An 18,726-nucleotide genomic window follows, 5' to 3' on the forward strand; every position below is an offset into this window, starting at 1 on the left:
GTCGTCCGCCGGCGGTGTCCCGAGGAGAAATAAAATAAATAAATAAATAATATTTCAGCGTCGGAGACCATTAGAGTTTGGAATTAATTTTACGGCGCGGCGTGCACGTCGGACCGGCGAGCACACGACGACGACGCCGCGGCGAAACAAAAAATCGTCGGCGCACGGACCGGCGGCGGCAGCACCGTCGGGCGGCGGCGTCGTTTCACCCGTCATTACAGAGTGGCCACGGGACGCGCGCGTGAAGCCGGGCCGAGCGTACACACTGTACGGCCGCCGTACATTTTTGTTCCGTTCAGAGTCTACGGGAGATAATCGGTGAGTGTGCGCGGCGTATTACTCGACCGAAATTTATTGGAAAAAGGGTATTGCATGCACACGCACGGGCACGTATGATTTTCTAGTGTTTGTTATTATTTTTCGTATACGAATTACGTGTGCTGTGCGCGGTCGACCGTGTGCGTGTACGCGATTGTCGTTGTGCCGTGCGTTGCGTTTAATATTTCCCATCGTCCTCGTCGTCCGCGGCCGAATCGAATTACTGTAGCACTCGTTTTCTCCGTTCGTGGCGTCCGTGTGCCGCCGCCGCCGATATCCCGGGATAGGATATTCGTCCGAGAGGTGCGTCGTAACCTTTTGCCGTCCTAACCTCGTTTCGCGTTTCTCGCCCGTTGTCCTCGGCAATCGTTTTTGTCGTCGTCGTTCGTTTCCCGTTGACGGACCGCCACCGCCGCCGCGCACACGCAGTGCCAACGAACGGGCCATGTCCGATGCCGGTGCGGACACCGACGTGCACGGACGCTGCGGACGCGTCAAGTGGTAATTATGTACGCTGCGCCATTGCTATGTTCAATATTCGGTTCGCCGAGTGCGAACGGCGCGGGCATAACGTAGCTGATTCGTGTTATTATGTATTACGCTGGCGTTGACGGGTGGCGGCGGCGGGGTGTTGGCAAACGTTCTGCTGCCTGTAACGTCGTCTAACATGGCTGCTACGCACGCGGAAAACCAGCCGGGCGGCGACGTGAACAATCGCGACCAAGATAGGCCGCTGGACGTGCCCGGTTTTCAGAACGGCAGCCACGAGCGCAGGACGCCAATGAGCGGCAGCGGCCTGATGGCGCCGGAATCGCCGAAAGGTAAGCAGCAGCAGCAGCAGCAACAGCAACAGCAACAGCAACAGCAGCAACAACAACAACAACAACAGCAACAGCAGCAGGTGCCGACCAACCACCATAATTACGACGGCATGAGCAGCGGCAATGGTGGTGGACCGCTGTACGGCCGGCCGGAGCACGGTGACCAGCCGACCAGCGATGGTGACATGCCTAAAACTAATAATTTCGAACAAACGCCGCCCGACAAGGATGGCTATCCGCCGCCTCCTCCAGGCGGCTATCGCAACAGTTTTGGTCACCATCAACCACCACCCGAACAGCACCATGCCAATAGCAATGCTGAACCAAACAGTTTTAGCCAGTTCAGGCATGCTTATCCCAAACCTATGATGCGGGTGCCTGGACCGCCGGGAGCTATGTTTCCCCAGCGGCAGTACTTGTCTGGCCAGAGTATATCTCAACCGACAGGACCTACGCCCACGCTCAACCAGCTGCTGCAATCGTCAAATCCGGCGACACGATATCAGAACAACTATGGCAATGAATATCCCAAACCTGATGGTTCTCAACCGCCGCCGGTTCAAAACCAACAGCAGCAACATTACAACCAGAATTGGCCACCGCCAAGACACAACATGCCACCTTTTCCTCCTCAACACGGCATGCCTTACAGAAATATGCCACCATCGGTCAGTTGTTTTTTTAATTATTTTTAATTACATATCAAAACTAGTCACTGCTGAGAAATAAACTTGGAGTAGGAAATAAGTTTGGATATAATAATAATTTCATGGCAACAATACACAACAAAACAAAATCATACATAAATTAACAATGGAATACAATATTTCAGCACCCCCTAAAAGCATAGCTTGTGCTGAGAGAGTATGTTCTTATCACTTTAAGAATGCAAAAACCTAAAAAAACAATTTTATGTTCAAAATAATAATGCCTAATTTAATAGATAATACATTTTTTTTTTTTTTTTTTTTTTTACTGTTTAAATATTTCCTTACTCTAATGTGTATGCTAATTGTTTCCAGAATTATAAATAAAATACCATCTAGTATTTATTTCCTAAATTTCAATGAATATTATATTATTCAATATTTCAGAGAGATTGAACACTAAATAATTACTCATTACTCACTCCAGTCGTTACATAGTAGAGTTAGATGTTTCCTTCCTTAACCTACATGGTTTAACACAGATTTTAATTATTTGTAGCCTGAAAATATTAAATAATGTAACCTGTCTTGTTTTACATTTTTCCTAACTTATTAATTTTACTCATTAGGTATTTAAAAATAAAAAAAAAAAACTTCTAAATCTAACCTGTTTAATTTTTTTTTTTTAATTTTAATTTAACCAGTAGATCATTTACTGTTTAAATAATATCATAGGTACCTATATAATTTATTAATCTTAAAATATTTTTTCTTTTATAAGCAGTTAATTATTTATTTTTTATCTTGGATCAAATTACTGAAGTATATTTAGAGTAAAAATAAATTGTATATACTTCTACTTATATATTTATTTATTAATTAATATATAATAACTATACATTTTGATAGGTATGGTATTATTCAATAGTAATATTCATTTGAAAATTGGTTTAGAAACTCCTTTAAGCCACAAAATATTTTTTTTATAAGTATATTATCTAATATTTATACCTAATGCTAATCTGGAAGTACAGGTTTTAGCATTGTGAATTGTTCATATTTCTATTACTGCTAACCTATAATTTCGATCCTTATGTATCAGTTATTTGATTATATTACACAAATTATTAAAAATATTACACAATTATTCATTTTTTTTGTCACAAATATTTAATTTAATGAAGTAACCAAATTTATTACAAGTAGTAGATAGGTACCTATAATATATATATATATTTTAATATTTTAACAATTTTATTTTGTGTAGCTTTTAAAATAGCAATTATCTAATGAATTAATCATTGAAGAGGAACATAACTTACCAATATAATTTTGACAACCAGATAACTAGGTTAATAATTCATAAGCTGAATTCAATTAAATTTTTGTTTTGCTTACATAATATTTTAATAATTATGTAAGTAAGGTGTGTTTTCATGATTTACGATTGTTGTAATATTTTTCTTCGCGTCTATAAAAAAAAAAAAAAAGCTATTGGAGATAATTCTAGGCAGATAGGCAAGAAGAAAAATTATTTTTATATTTAAATAATACAATTTCTTGAAATTTAAAAAAAAATAAACCCGTTATTTTGAGTATTTTCAATATGATATATTTCTTTATTTTAGAAATAATTAAATTATATATTTTATTTTATTGTAAAAGATTTAAACAATGGGTTTATGAAGCTTTGCTATGAAATATACGACTTTTTGATATTATATGTTATGGTTACTTACATTAGGTACCCCTATAATAATAAACACTTATCAAATTAAATTCCGATCCTTTATAGCTATTTATAATAATTATAGTTTCATTTTTCAATTCATTGAAATGTGATTAAGAAAAGTACGATCTGTATCGTTATCTGTAATAAAAGTACTTAAAACTGTAATACTCCGATTGGTTTATCGAGAGTAGATTGTGTTAAAAATGTATATAGTAGGTAACTCGTACTCTGGATTTTTTAATTATTAAAAAAACTTGTTAACATTTCAAGGAACGATAAAAACGAATTGAGAAAAGTATATATTTGAAAATAAGACTTATAAATATGTCAATGATTGTTTACCAGAACATATTATGTATCCGTCGTTATAATCGTTTTTCTTTAAATTGTATTATATTGATCGTGCGTGATCAACAACACTGTAACATCAAATACAAGGAGGAACTCTAGATCCTAACACGTTGAATAAGTATTAAAAAGCTCCTATAATACAAAAACCGTTCCGTTTCAAAGAAGATCTAATATTTTTGAATGGATTAAAAAAAATTAAAAAAATACATTTATTGATCCGCTCATAATCTAAAAAATGAATAAGTGGTAATCGTTAGAATGGGGACAATCGTTCTCGTAACGTTGTGTTTTACATTAATGCATATTATTATTAATTTTTTCCTCGTAAAATTCGATACGTTCTCCATCGGGTCTCGCATAATTGCCGCCAGTGTCCGAAGTGACGCGTTCCTTCATGTCGCTTGTAATAATAATAATAATATCGGCATTGCGTCGGGCTCGTCGTCGTCGTCGTCGTCTGTCGAATCAATTTGCCACATGGGTAGAGTCGCGTTGTTTTGCTGGTAAGTCGGTTATACGATACGCGTATGGGTCGCGTTATGTGTTCGACTACAATACGGGATAATAATATAATTTTACGCGGCAATTATCTACCGCGTGCGGTTGTGTACACAATACGTACGCATGCACACTCAATAATATTAATGATGATAATATTATATTATGTTATACCGTAGTATTATGCGTCTGTATTATTTTATTATTTATTTTAATATATACTGTAATAATTAGGTATTGTACGTAATACTGTTCAATAAAACGTCGCGAGGTGTGCTAGATCGTCGTCTGTGTGTGTGTCCACGTCTCTCCACTGTGTATTACGACAATGAAATGTTAAAATGCATCCGAGTACGATAATAATAATAGTAATAATAACACGTAGAGATAACGCGGTGAAAAAAAAACCGGCATGTGGTGCATGTTCAATACAATATCGTTTTCACCGTTCTTCGGATTTTTGATAACCGGCTGTTAACGATCGTGTCGAGTGTGTTTGCGCGCGCGCGTGTGTGTAAATAACCGCGCGATAATAATTTTTCACGATCCGTCCGTCCGCCCCTTGGTCGGTCGCGTCGTACCTGTGCCTCGCCGATAGGACGAACACAGAGAGTAAAATATAATATTATAACATTTATAACACTCAATTCCGTCGTTTTGATATTTTAATTGATTGACAACGATAATTGTAATAAAAATATCGTGACGACAACAGCCGCGGGGATCGCAGTTGGTGGAAGTATAAAATGTTCAATAATTACACATCATATTATTATTATACTACATTATTATTAACAATAATAATGTTAATATTACGCGGTCTCGAGCGCCGCCGCGATAACGATTATTGTTTATTCCGTTGTATGTATTATGTATCAATAATGTTTGGGGTCTCGGCGGCCTTTCCGCGTTACTTCTCCTCTCTCGCCCCGCCGCTCGTCTGCGCGTCTTGGTTTTTTTACGACAAAAATCGCCGCCGTTCACATCTCGTCCATGATAATATTAAATAATATATACAATACGTGAGCGTCAGTGTGCAGTGTGTGCGTTTGTTACGTTATTATATAATACACATACTATTATAATGTTGTGCGAGTTGTATATACATATTTTTTAGAAATAAAGACGCGTTTATTATTGAACAGTAATTGATTCATTCATTAGCCGATCGGCGGAATGCGCCCAAATATTTATTTTTAGCGTCTCGCGACACCGTCCGTGCGTACCGCCGCCGCCGGCCGATAATCGTCGTGTTAATTTATACAAACGTCTGCTGTGGCGGGCGGGTACATTATTGCCATATTATTTTATTTATATTTTATTACCACCGGTACAAACACGTTAACATTTTCCGTATTACTGTGTACGTGTGTCTTGTTGCGAGTCGTCTATTTTCACGTGAATATTTCTCACCGTGACCTGTTTGTGTGTGTCCTAACCACTGTTAAATACATCCTCATTGTCGGCGCTGTGTTCGTTTCATTTTGTGTTATATTTGTCGACGTGTTCCGAAACGTCGGAAAAATCAGTGATTGTGTGTGTATTCGAACACGAGCTCTGCAGACGTATTAAATAATAATATAAATAAATAGTATAGTGTTTGAAAAAAATAAAAAAGTTATCATAACGCGCGCGCCGGGGCCTCTCCTCTACGGGTCGGCGTCAATGGGTTTTCTTTTAAGAAAAAAATAAATACATTTTTTATTATTTCTTTTTTTTATCCCCGTTTTTTCCGTTTCTCTCGCTCGCTCCGGAGTAGTTTTGTGTACGCGGGCTTTGTTGGAAACGAGCTGTAGCTTCGCAACCAGCGGCGGCGGCATTCACTTCGTTACGTTTTCCTATCGCGCGCGGCAGCTGCGTGTTGGGTAGAATGTATATATTATGTTGTATAGTGTGCGTGCGTTATATATATATACACATAATACGTATATTATATATGTTATTCCCAGTGAACGGCGCTCGCTTGACGCCACGCCCACAGTCCCGCCGCGTTGCCACGTTGTGCACCGGTGCCGCGTTTGCGTTATATAATGACACTACGTTTGCTCGAATGGCAACCTTGGCGAGAAGAAAAATCGTATCATGGGGCCACTGCGTTGCGCCGGGAAATTTTCCTCGTTTTTTTCTCCTCTCATTTCTTATCTCGTATATATACTTCTTTATTTCTTTTTTTTTTTAATATATATTTCAAGCGAAAAACCGTTTTCCAACAACTTTTACGTTTTCCGACACGACCGAATATTATTTTTACACCGTAAAAATATCATCATCATCATCATCATCATTATTATTATTATTATTAGCGATGAATAATTTTCACATCCGCGCGGTCACCGAATATAGTCAAGAGTTTCTTTTTAGATTATCTATACAAAATAAAAATTGTCCAATCATTTTAATTTATTTTAGTTGTTATGAAAAATATTTCAATAACATCATGTTAGGTAGGTACTTAAATAATTTATTTTGATTTCAGATTAAAATACTAAATTTGATTGTGATTAAAATAGCTTTTAAAAGTTTGAAACTGTTATTTACTCTGGTTGCATGAACATTTCAATCAATAATTGTTCCCTTTAACATCGTGTAGTCGCCGCCAATTAATCCATTCAATTTTAGTGAATCATTAAATTAATCAATTGATTGTATGGGATTTAAATTATTGATTATTTTTATTTATTTAGGCTATTTAGGGTTATTTATTCATGAAAAACTTTAATTATCATTTCTTTATCTTAATGTAAAAAAATGTATATTTTTTCTTAGTAAAGTAATTCAAGATTATATTTTGTAAATTAATTAACAAGTAACGTATTTTTGATTGTAGGAGGTACACAGTCATTTTTATTAATTTCACAAGTCATATGTTTTAGAATGTAATTAATTAATTTTGATACGTATTATGATTCATTTATTTTTTTTAATGTATTAGGGATTTCTTAACGTTGTATAGGTACGGGTTGTATTTGTGCGTTGCTTGTGTACATTATCGTGCATTTATTTGTTCATCGTCCATCGGAGAAGGTTAATTTAATTACCATATTAGTGTAATCTAAAATATAGGTAACGTTAATTGTAATTTATTTTAAAGTTCAGATATGTAGTGGGGTTAAACTTATTTAAAATATTTTTTATGAATAGTAATTTAACTGAAAATATCATGTTTTCAAAAATATTATTACTGGAAAATATCAAACTGTAAAAGTCACATTGACTTAGACAATCAATAATATTAAACTGTTTTTTAAAGAAATATCAAAGAGAAAATTACACTGAATAATATATTATTTAGTATCTGTAAATTAGACCTAATCACTGTTAATAAAATATTTAGAATAGCATGTATAATTTTTTTTTTTACTATTTATTATTAAATATTTTAAAATATAAGACATGCAATATCATACAGAATCAGATTAAAAAATTCCAATGATTTGAACATAAAATGTTTAGTAGAAAGTATACATTATAAATAATTTTTATCGTTAAATTACGATACATAAATTATGTCTCTATGTTTTATACAAGCAGTTTATTATAAACTAACTGTGTATAGTTAATATTATGGTATTTTCGTTTTTAATATTTTCAATTCTTATGATATACATTGTATTATACGTAAAAAAATATTTATATTGTAATTAAATATTAATAATTTGCATTAGCTTACTACCTTTATTTAAATTTTGAATCGAAGTACAAAAAAATATTAAAGGTTTTAAAAACTTATTTATATTTTATCATCAACTAAGTATATTGATTTTAAAATATAAACGTATGAATAAATAATGTACTCTCATTAGGTATAGCTAATAATTACAATTTAAAACGCACAAAATTATTCATACATCTGCATTGTAATTTATTGATGTAATTGGCCTTACTCACTGGTAAATAAATCGTTCAATTTAGCGTGACAATTTAGACATCTTGTATATCTGAGACCCATGATCAAATTTTATTTGGCCCGCAAGCAAGAAATTGTTTTAATTATTAATTATGACGATGAATTAAATAGTTTTTTTTTTATTAATTTTAATTTTTTCTTTTATTTCGAGCTTTTTTTTTTATCTAAACATTTCCAGCTCCAGAACATTTCTGAATTTCTAAAGTGCTCATCCAAAAATGATATTAATTCAGTTATCCTTGCTGTTTATTGTTTGTATCTATTGATTAATATTATTCTGTTTCTTTTTCTATCAACTATTTTAAAATTTTTAAGTTTTGTTGAGTTAGATTTATTATATATGATATAGTTTTAATACAATCTAAACAGTGTTATTGTTTTGAATAAATCTGATCAGAATATTTTTAAGATGATATTAGTGATATTACCCTTATTGTATAACTAATACTTTTCTAATCAACTCAAGTTAATAATTTCATAATCAGGAACTATTATAATCGATTACCTATAATTTTTTTCAAGTTTTTATTATGGCGACTTTTTGAAACTTAAATCTTAAATCGTTATATTTATTTAGTGTCTTGATTTTATACTGTATATTAATAGTATTTTCATTACTGACTAATCTATTTTTATTAATTATCATACGATTGATCGTAGTAACGTAACAACTAGGTATTTGCGATTAAATAGTAATTCAAAAGAAATAATATTTTTGACACCATTATTATGTTTTGATTTTTTGAAATAACATATAATAAGCTTAAATATTTAAAATATTCGAATATTACAATAAATAATAATATTATAATGTACTATAGCTATGTGATGTTCGTGTGTCAAGTGAAACCGATAATAATAATTATTGTAATAATAATGAATATTATTATTACAATGATTTGAAATTATATTATTAATGAATGTGGGTATATTTCATTAACGATAGACCTTTCGGCTTACGTAGTTTATTATTATATACTTTATAATCGTTATATTATAATAACATGTACAACATTATTTTCTTTCGAACGTTACTTAATTAGTGAGACGTAAGTTTTTCTTTAAGGATTCTTTCTGGGTAACTGTAATAAATATCGGCGTTTCGTCATAAGCAGAGTTGGTCAGCGGGTATCGCCGGATTTTGAATAGTATTGATAGGTTATTGACGTGTTATCTACAACTTATATTATCTATGTATAAGTATGTTATGTACGTCATTATAGCATCGCGATAGTGATGTCATCAGTGCAGGCGATTAGTCTAAGCCACGGTTTCTATAATAATAATAATAATAATTTCCTCGTTATTGTTAATGACAATAATTGTAAAACAATTGCCACGTTTTGGTTAAAATGACTTCATGGATTTTACAAAATATTACTCAGCAGTATGGCTTGTGGTAAAACCGCACAAAGTCTGTCGTTGTTTGTGGTGCAGGAAGTAGCGGTTAATTATGGAAATATACCTTGGAAGCTTTTTTAAAATTGAAGAACTAAAAGGTTAAGAATTGTTTTGTTAATAAATAGGTTCTAGTGAATCCTGTATATATATAAATACAATTCATATGTAGTTGCTGATATAGAGTATAATATGACCAATGCACGAAAAAAATGTTACAATGGGAACGGGTGTAAAAAAGAATTCGCTGTGTGTATAGTATTGAACCTCAGTTGACCGTCGGCTATTATTTTGCCTGTTTGTAGTCAGCTGTGTTATTTTTTCTGGTATTTACTGAATAAAGTATAGTGAACATATTAATCACTTACTTCGTTATTGCTTTCATTTTTTCAACGTAAAAATGTAATTTAATAATTAAATGAACATCCGCAACTGCGAAGTGTAACCAAATACACTGTGCACAGTATAGTCGGGCCTATAAAGAGCAGACGTCCAAATCGTTATTTAATTACAATTAACGTAGTTAAATGTGTCGTGTGACCGACGTCTTATAATAATATCGTCCTTATTACTATTACATAGGCTAGGCTTGGTGTCACAGTGCACGCATTATTGGTATATTATATCGTATGTATATTTATATAGGTCATTGACTGTAGAGTTCGCAAGTTGTAGTAATAGTAATAGTAGTAGTAGTAGTAGTAGTAATAGTAGCAGCAGCAGTCCCCTGCGGCCTTTATCGGTGACAGCGATTGCGGAAATGCACATCTATCATTTCTGATTCTCCGCGTGTACCGCAAGCCTAGTTTATTAACCCAGATTATAATATACATACACACACACACACATATATATATATATATATATATTTATAAATGCATACAAAGAACGAGTGAATGAGTATTTATGTATATATATATATATATCACGTGTGTCTATACGACACGATGGTATGAGAGAGTGCGGTGAGGAGAGAATGGGTTTGTTTATTGTACACCGCACACGCATTATGTACGCGCCCATGCCCTTACCCAACAACACACACACACACACACACAAACGCGTGCGATCGCACTGGCGAGCGTAAATTTAATACATTCAGATAAAAACACGCGGCACATGGAATATTTTGGGCCCACGTTTTATTTTATTTTTAGACATAATTGATAGACGTTATATAAATATATATTTATATATTATAATAATAATAGTAACAATAATGATATTACACGGTGCGTGTAAACGTACGTGTGAGTGTGTGTGTGTGTGTACAACTGTTGGTTGAGAGTAAAACGGCGCCGCGTCGCGCGTCCGTCGTGAAAACGGATGCGAAAGGACGACGGTGCGACGGCGGTGGATCTTCTTGCTGCCTCGCCTCCACTGCACCGGCCATAGATCGTAAATCGTTTTTTTTTTGTGTTTACCTACATCACGTATAATATAATAATAATAATAATAATAATAATAATAACAATAACAATAATAATGTTGTAGAATTTACTACACGTGTAGATGTGCGTGCATATCGGCGGCGGTATGTATCGCGATCGTTTGTTCGTAAAACTCTATCCCCGGCCGGAAATCGCGCCTTATGGTGCGTCCGTGCATAGTGTACCATGGGTATATCATACGACGACAAATCGTCCGCGTTTAGTGGTGCCTCGTACAAAAAATGTATGTGTGTGTGCATTTAGATTATTGATGAATAGTCATAAAAAATATGTGTACCTATTCAAATTCATACACGACTTTGATCCTGACAACTGCTCGGTAGGTGATAACAATTATTGTTCAAATAATTTAATCACTGACTAATTAAAAAATGCATATTGTTTTACAAATCTATAGTATCACGATAATGCTATATTAGTCGTCGTAAACACTCGTCACCGTGAGATTAATAAACATAACGACATTATTGTTTTACTTAGCCTAAGGTACCGTGGTACCTACCAAGGCGTGTAGTTAAAACACTGAATACTGTGACAGTGTTTTGTAGTATACCTTTTCTATCGGTCCTATAATATTATTTATTACCTGAATATTTGTGTAGTATTAAAAACGTGATCACTGAGTAGGGAATTGTTGACACATCCTACTCCGCGCGCACGCGTATTATGTATATTATTATGTATTACACGAGAAAAGAGTCGCGTGTTTTTCGGAAATCTTCATCGGCAACGTGGCAATATGTTATGTACACGTGGGCTTTAGTAGTCTTAGGGAAAACAATACGATAACGCGTGTGTTTGTATTTGCTTTTGTACACCGCGCCCCTGTTAATCGTGTATAGCTAGTTATCGTAATGCAATTAATTGTCTATTACCCAAGTGTGAATGTTATAAAACTCAAGACAATTATATTTTATTGTATGTGTATGTCGGTTTAAGGTCCATAAACAACGCACGAAACTATTCTCTTTCGATATGTTGTACATATTCGAATCCTGTTTACCAAATAAATGATATTATTATGTGGACTGTTTGTTGTACTGCATTATTATTATCGTTCCTATTTTTTTTTTTATAATTGATAATATTTCAGTGTTAGCTAGCTTTTGAGCGGTTTAACAATTTACGTTATTGAGTATTTGACGTTTTAATTTATTTTTCCGTGCTTAAACCAATAAGATTGAAATGGTTGCGCATTTGTCTCTTTTGATACTTAACTTTGAATACTTATTAGTTATTACTTTGAGTTTTTTCTTTTTTATGGAATTATATTTTAATAGTTAGGAAATATATTTGTGCGACGTAAAACCTAAAAAGTATAATAATAGAAGCTGAAAAGAGTAAAATACTTTTTAATTATAATATATTGAACCAATATCAAGTCAATTTATTATTTGATTTTTAAAAAATAACGATGTAATACATTGTTATTAATAAGTTGCAAAATTTTGCTTAAGAAGCAATCAAACAACATAACATTTTGAAAACTTTTTCTTAATATGTGTGTTAGCATGAATGTTGGAAAACACTTTTCTAAGTATGGGTAAATAGGAGAAAACAAATTTGTCCTTTAAAATATGATTTTGAAAATTGAGTTTAAATGCATAATTATTGAATGTGTTTTCTTGTTTTGTGTCATGAAATTGTATTGAAATTAAATAATAATAACACATGTATTAATTCAGCTATTACTAAACATGAATGAACTAAACGTAATAACCGATGAGTGCCTGCTCATTAATGCTAACCTTCTGTCATATACTAGCCATAATAATGATCAAATTTACCTATTAAACTCTTATCTGTATAGATTGTAAATAATTTAGAAAAAAAAACTGAATATACAATTTCTTTACCGTTTTTCACGTTACTAGTGAGCCGAATCAACCCAAGTTACCCATTGAACTAGAAATGGGATTATTTTCATGAAAAACTGTTGTTTTTATTTTTATTGTTCGACTTTGGTGTTTTTGGATTTATAGTCGTCGTATATTCCACGTGGTCTGTATCCATAATTGCGTTAGGTATGTACGCGCGCGTGCGTATACTCGCACACACGCGGACAAATGCACATACAGTCACGATAATGGGTCATTAATTATTTCACATTGGACCCATTAGGGTCACCTTTTCCGCATCGTCTAGCGCGACGACGTGCTCGTGATTCATGAATGAAGGAACGTCATTATCACGGACAGAATCCACAGTTTTACGGCTTCGTAATTTTACAACCCTTAAATGTTCTCAACCGCCACGATCGATGTGTTATATCCGCCTATATTGCGTCGCACAACGACTCCCCCCCCGGTTCTCTCATCCACCCTATACACATTCTTTCACGATTCTAAACGTCGTCTCCATTACCACTACTACCCCGTCTATAACAGGTTTCGCGCCAACCACACAAACATGCATTGTGCAAAACTTTTTAACGCTACCCTCCGCTTCAGTATCGCCGTTGCCACGTTTATTGTGTATAGTATATATATTTATAGTATACATACAATATATTTATATATATGTATAGTAGTCTACTATATGTGCCTACCTGCACACAAATCCGTTTCGCCTCTGTTTACTTTTTCCGCATCCCTCAGCATCTCACCCCGTGTCGGTCATTCTCTCTCACTCTCTTTGTGTTTATTGCCGGCTGTTGACCCCAGATACTACCTTCAAGGTCGCCATTTTCCTCCCGATTTGTCGATCTTTTTCGCAGTTTGTCTAAAAGTTTTGTTTTTACCTTGCAGGCGAATCCCAGAGGACCAACGCCTCCGCCGTCGCCTGGTCATCAGACTCATTATCCACCACCGCCGTCTTCGCCCACCGGATACCAGCAGCACCATCGGGTACCGCCTTTACACCATCAGTATCCACCGGGGCCACCGTCGCAGCAGCAGCAATCGCAGCAGCCGCCACCTCATCAACAGGTAATTATCGTCGTTACGATTAAACGTGTAAACAACGCCGACGCCGTCGCCGGAGGGATTGACCTAGAACCATATTATTATAGTTGTTTTTATTTACTGGCGCTATAAAATATTTCACACCGATTCAAGACTTATTCTGGGAATGGGCCAAATCAACAGAGAGACACGTTACGCCGATCATCCAAACAATAATAATAATAATGATAATGATAATAATAATAATAATAGTAATAGTAATAACAACAATAATAATAATAATACAACAACAGAGATTTATAGTATTTCCGGGTTATTTATAAAATATAAATAAAAACCGCTCTTTACGAGTAAACGTCATTGACCTGTGCGTTATAGTTTTTTCGTCGCCCAGCCGACTTCAAATAGAATGGTAATGGTCGTACACGTCGGAGGGGCGGGCGGGCGGTGTGGCATTATCACTCACACAGCTGATCCTCTACTCACCGCACATAGACAGTAGCCGCCACCCGTCACGACCTTGACTTCCGTGAAATGTTTTCCCGTCGGCCCCGAAATGATATTCCACAATAAACGGCAAAGCCCCAAAACCCTCGGGATCGCTTACTACTCTTACTTTCGATGCACCATGTGCACGATCCGACGACCAGCAATCGCTTTTATTATTATTATTATCATCACTATTACTATTATTAGTCGGTGCTCGGACGTGATCACGTTACTCAGTGTTTAGTGTATTATATATTATGTTTGTACACCATGCAATTACTACGATTCATTACCGACGTTTTACTACTCAATCTACAGCTACTACTACTAATACTACTACTGATATTTTTACTATACTCTACCGTTGGGCACTGTCGTAATAGTACGTGCACGCGTGTGTGATTGGGTATAGATCGGTTGTTAACCGCGGTTTTTCTGCAGGTGCCTTATGGCAGCTACCCGAACCAGCAACCGCCGGTCGATCGTCAACAGCAGCAGCAACAGCAACAGCAGCAGCAGCAGCAGCAGCCTCCTCAACTTCCTCCACAACCGCCTCAACAACCCCACGCCGGTCTGGGACAGACGACGTCGTCGCCGGCGTCGGCGAGCCCGCCCGCTTTGCCTCCAGTGTCGCAGGGCCAACAAAATGCCCAGCAACACTTGTCGCCGACGCCGCCACCGCAGCAGCAGCAGCCTCAGCAGCCTCAGCAGCAGCCACCTCATCAGTCACCGCCGCAGGTTCATCCGGTGAGTTATTTGACATTGTATTGGAAATCGCAGCCGTGCTCGTTCGTCCCCGTCTTGAAAACCCTTATAACCACTGGTCTGATACGAATGGGTTGTGTGTGTGTGTGTTTGTGTGTGCATAACGGTGAAGTACGGCTTGTGGGACGCTTTTCAACAGTAGGGACAATAATAACATCTCACGTGGTTCGATGTGTGCCAACGCGGAAGTACCAAATTCAGTTGTCTGATTGCAATTGGTTTATTAAAAAGTCAATTAACAAAATTAAAACCTAACGCTTATAACTAAAGTTATTACGTTTTTTTTTTATTTCTGTTATTGGAATTTCATTGTCTAGAATCACGTACGCAAAAGCATTAAAATTGGTATACTATCACGTCTAGTCAGCAGAACGTTGGCTAAATGTTTATAAGAACTTTTTTTTTATTCTATTGTGTATTCAAAACAGTTTTTTTAAACAAATTTAAATGGCAACCGGTTTGTTAATAAAACCACTGTGATAATAATATGCATACGAAGTAAAACGTTTGAAGTTTGGTTTATATAACACAATTTTTCTAGATACACCTTAATGATGCAGCCTAAGATATTCTTTTCTTGGAATGTACTTTCTTTTGTTTAATACGACTAAATTGTACTGCCTACTTTCAAACTGTTGGTTGGGTGGTTAATTTTCTTTTTATTGTACTAGTAAATCACTTGAATTATTTTATAAACAGCAATTAATTTAGTTTAACAGAAGATGTTTATTCTTATGTTAGAAGTTTATTTCACTGTTTTTATGAACCTGAATATGTTAGTTTCCGATTTTCGGTATTCTGTGATTTAGGTTATAGTTGATAATTAAAAAAAAAACAACTAACAGTTCCATTGGCTGAAATTTTGTATTAAACATTAAATTTATAGCCGCGTACTGACCTAGAATACATTTGTTAAACACGTGTATTTCTTGCAATGTTAGTGACATTCGATTACGTTACCGCTTATGAGAAGAAATCAAAAACAATGTCGTAAACTATAATGATTAAACATTTTTGTACTTTTTTTTCTTTTTTTTTTGTTCGTGTTGTATTAGTAAGTTATAATTAATAATTTCTCCCAGTGGTTAAAATACCTTATTTAACATTATGGACTTGAACAAGATTTACAAATTAATAATCCGATCAAAAATTTAATTAATTTTCGATGTTTTAAAATATAAAATTCAAGATTGTTCTTAAAACCTTTAAAGTTTAATTAACTAAATCTACAGTTAATAGATGATAATATGTCTAACTTTTCTGGACAAATAGTATAGTATTAAACTGGTTTGAAAATATTATACTATGTATTGTAACGACAGATTTTATACATTTTACTCCGTCAAATTATTATTCTTGCATCTTAAGAAATAAAGTGAGAATAAATTTACTGGTCCCATTCGGTCTGGTTACAAATGCCGAAAGTATTTGACCGTTGTATTTAATTTACATTAAATTGTAATAATAAGAAACGCATTTTAGCTTCATATTGAATTCTTATTTCATTCTGAATACAAACGCTTATAATATGTTATGTACAAATTATTTACTTTTAAACGCATTTGTTTTAATCCGGCTTTCTAAATACCTATTGAAGGACGTCACCAAACTATAAAATAAATAATCCCGGAATAATAGCAATATTATTTCTTATTGTTCTTAAACAACAGTTTTTTAAAATTTAATTCATTTTTGGTGTTATCGTGTAAGAAACAATGCGGGTGGAATCATAGAAGCATAAGCATCCCATTTTGGTGGAAAATTAATTAAAATAATTTGAAAATGTTAATTTAAACACAGAATGCTGCGGTGGTATATTTTCTATGCCATCGTTGTGTAAACTGAAAGTGTAGTAAACGTCGTGTCTAACGATTTTCGGCGTTTACCGTGTACAAAATAACTTTTATTCGTTAAACATCATGGGTGTCTGGTTCTTTTTTTTTTTTCGTGCCAAGCCACCGCCGGTGTTGACAGTTGATAAGGGTAAAAGAGAAGAATAATAGGCGAAAAACGATAGCCGGCAAAACAGCAACCCGACCACAGCGGCCAGATAAACGGACCGAAAATTATTGTGAGTCGGTCGCGCACGGACAGAGCCGAAAAAAGGCGCATTTTTTTAATGCTCGCTTTTATCGGGGTCGTCGGTGTTATATGCGGATGGGGGGGGGAGTGGGACTTGAACAGTTATATCTAAGTGGCGTGTACTGCGTACGCACGAAGCACACACATTCACGAGCGTCATCATTCCGGTTTCTACCGTTGGTGGTTCGAAAAGAAAACGTATTATTTTATTTATCAATTTTTTTTTTATATATATATATATATATGTATTATTTATACAAACAAATAAATAATAATTATTGTTGCTGCGATGAATGTGCGTGCACGCTCGTTCTCGGCGGTAAATCAGCGAGCGAACGGGCTCACAACCCGGGACCGTCGTGTCGTAGTCGGGTTGGGCGCATATTATACGCCGTCGCCGTCGTCGTCGCGTAAACGTGTACGACGACTACCACGACCAATAACCACACTCACGAACAATATTATATTATTATATCATGTGCAAAGAATGCGTATCGTTGTCGTCCGGTGCGCCTCGCTCTTGCGTGGTGTAGTACCTCGCATTTTTATTGTATAGTAGTGTATACAGTTGTAGTGTATAGTGTAGTACACGGTACGCGTTACGCCAGCAGCAGCGGCCTGGGCTCGGTCGGCGGTCGGTTCGGCGTCCCGAGCATCCATTATTTGCGCCGTTACCCCAATGCCCCGCCACGTCGTTCCCGAGCACGAAACGTTGCTGCTAGCAGCGCACTCGACTCAGCGAGGGCTTCCGTCGGCGCGCGCTCTCGCCGCTCGACGCCACCGTACCTGTCGCCACGCCATGGCGGCCATGCGGTCGAAGACCGGCCCTCGTCGTCGTCTGCCGCCACCCCCAATCGGGTATCCGTGTGCGCCGTTCTGCCGCAACGAACGCGCTTTATCGTGCGTCGTTTGTTCGAGCAACGTCGCCCGTTCTGTTCGGGCCACGGGCTGTTGCGCGCGCGCTCCCGTCTCGGCCCCGGCGTGGCTGTAAGGGGTGATAGGTGATGATGATGATGATGGTGGTATGGTGTAGTAGTTAGTGATAATGCGTAGATGGCTCGTAAGAATAAATGTGTAGTATTCGTCGTCATCATCGTCGCCGTGGCCGTCGTGGGCGGCAAATCGAGAACTATCACTTGGGCGCTCGTGCGTTGTATAAACACAATAATAATAATATAATATAACAGTGTAACAATATTACTAACAAGCAGTAACCTACGAGACCACGACCGCCAAAATATATTTTATTGTGAACGCCGACCATGCCTGTATTGTCGGACGGAGGAACTTCTCTAGTGTTTTGCCGTCTGACGGGCATCTGTTTCCGTTGTACCTGTGCAGGTCGCGTAAACCCGCCTTCATTC

At 36.0% G+C, this 18,726-nt stretch overlaps 1 protein-coding gene across 3 annotated transcripts in view; it reads left to right on the forward strand.

Annotated features, from left to right (window-relative positions):
- The first annotated feature begins 270 nt into the window (after nt 1-270).
- The window catches only part of LOC112601176 (trithorax group protein osa-like), a 38,735-nt gene continuing 20,279 nt past the window's right edge, over nt 271-18,726 (forward strand). For 2 of the 3 annotated variants that reach the window (XM_025348647.1, XM_025348646.1), the window contains exons 1-3: nt 271-1,807; nt 13,871-14,050; nt 14,957-15,262. In XM_025348647.1, coding sequence (XP_025204432.1) covers nt 986-1,807; nt 13,871-14,050; nt 14,957-15,262 — 1,308 coding nt within the window. In that variant the 5' untranslated portion in view covers nt 271-985. The remainder of the gene's footprint in view (nt 1,808-13,870; nt 14,051-14,956; nt 15,263-18,726) is intronic. The other variant, XM_025348645.1, reaches the window with a different exon arrangement.

Source organism: Melanaphis sacchari, unplaced genomic scaffold, assembly GCF_002803265.2.
Source record: "Melanaphis sacchari strain LSU unplaced genomic scaffold, SCAv2.0 Contig75_pilon_pilon, whole genome shotgun sequence".
Classification (NCBI taxonomy): Eukaryota; Metazoa; Arthropoda; class Insecta; order Hemiptera; family Aphididae; genus Melanaphis; species Melanaphis sacchari.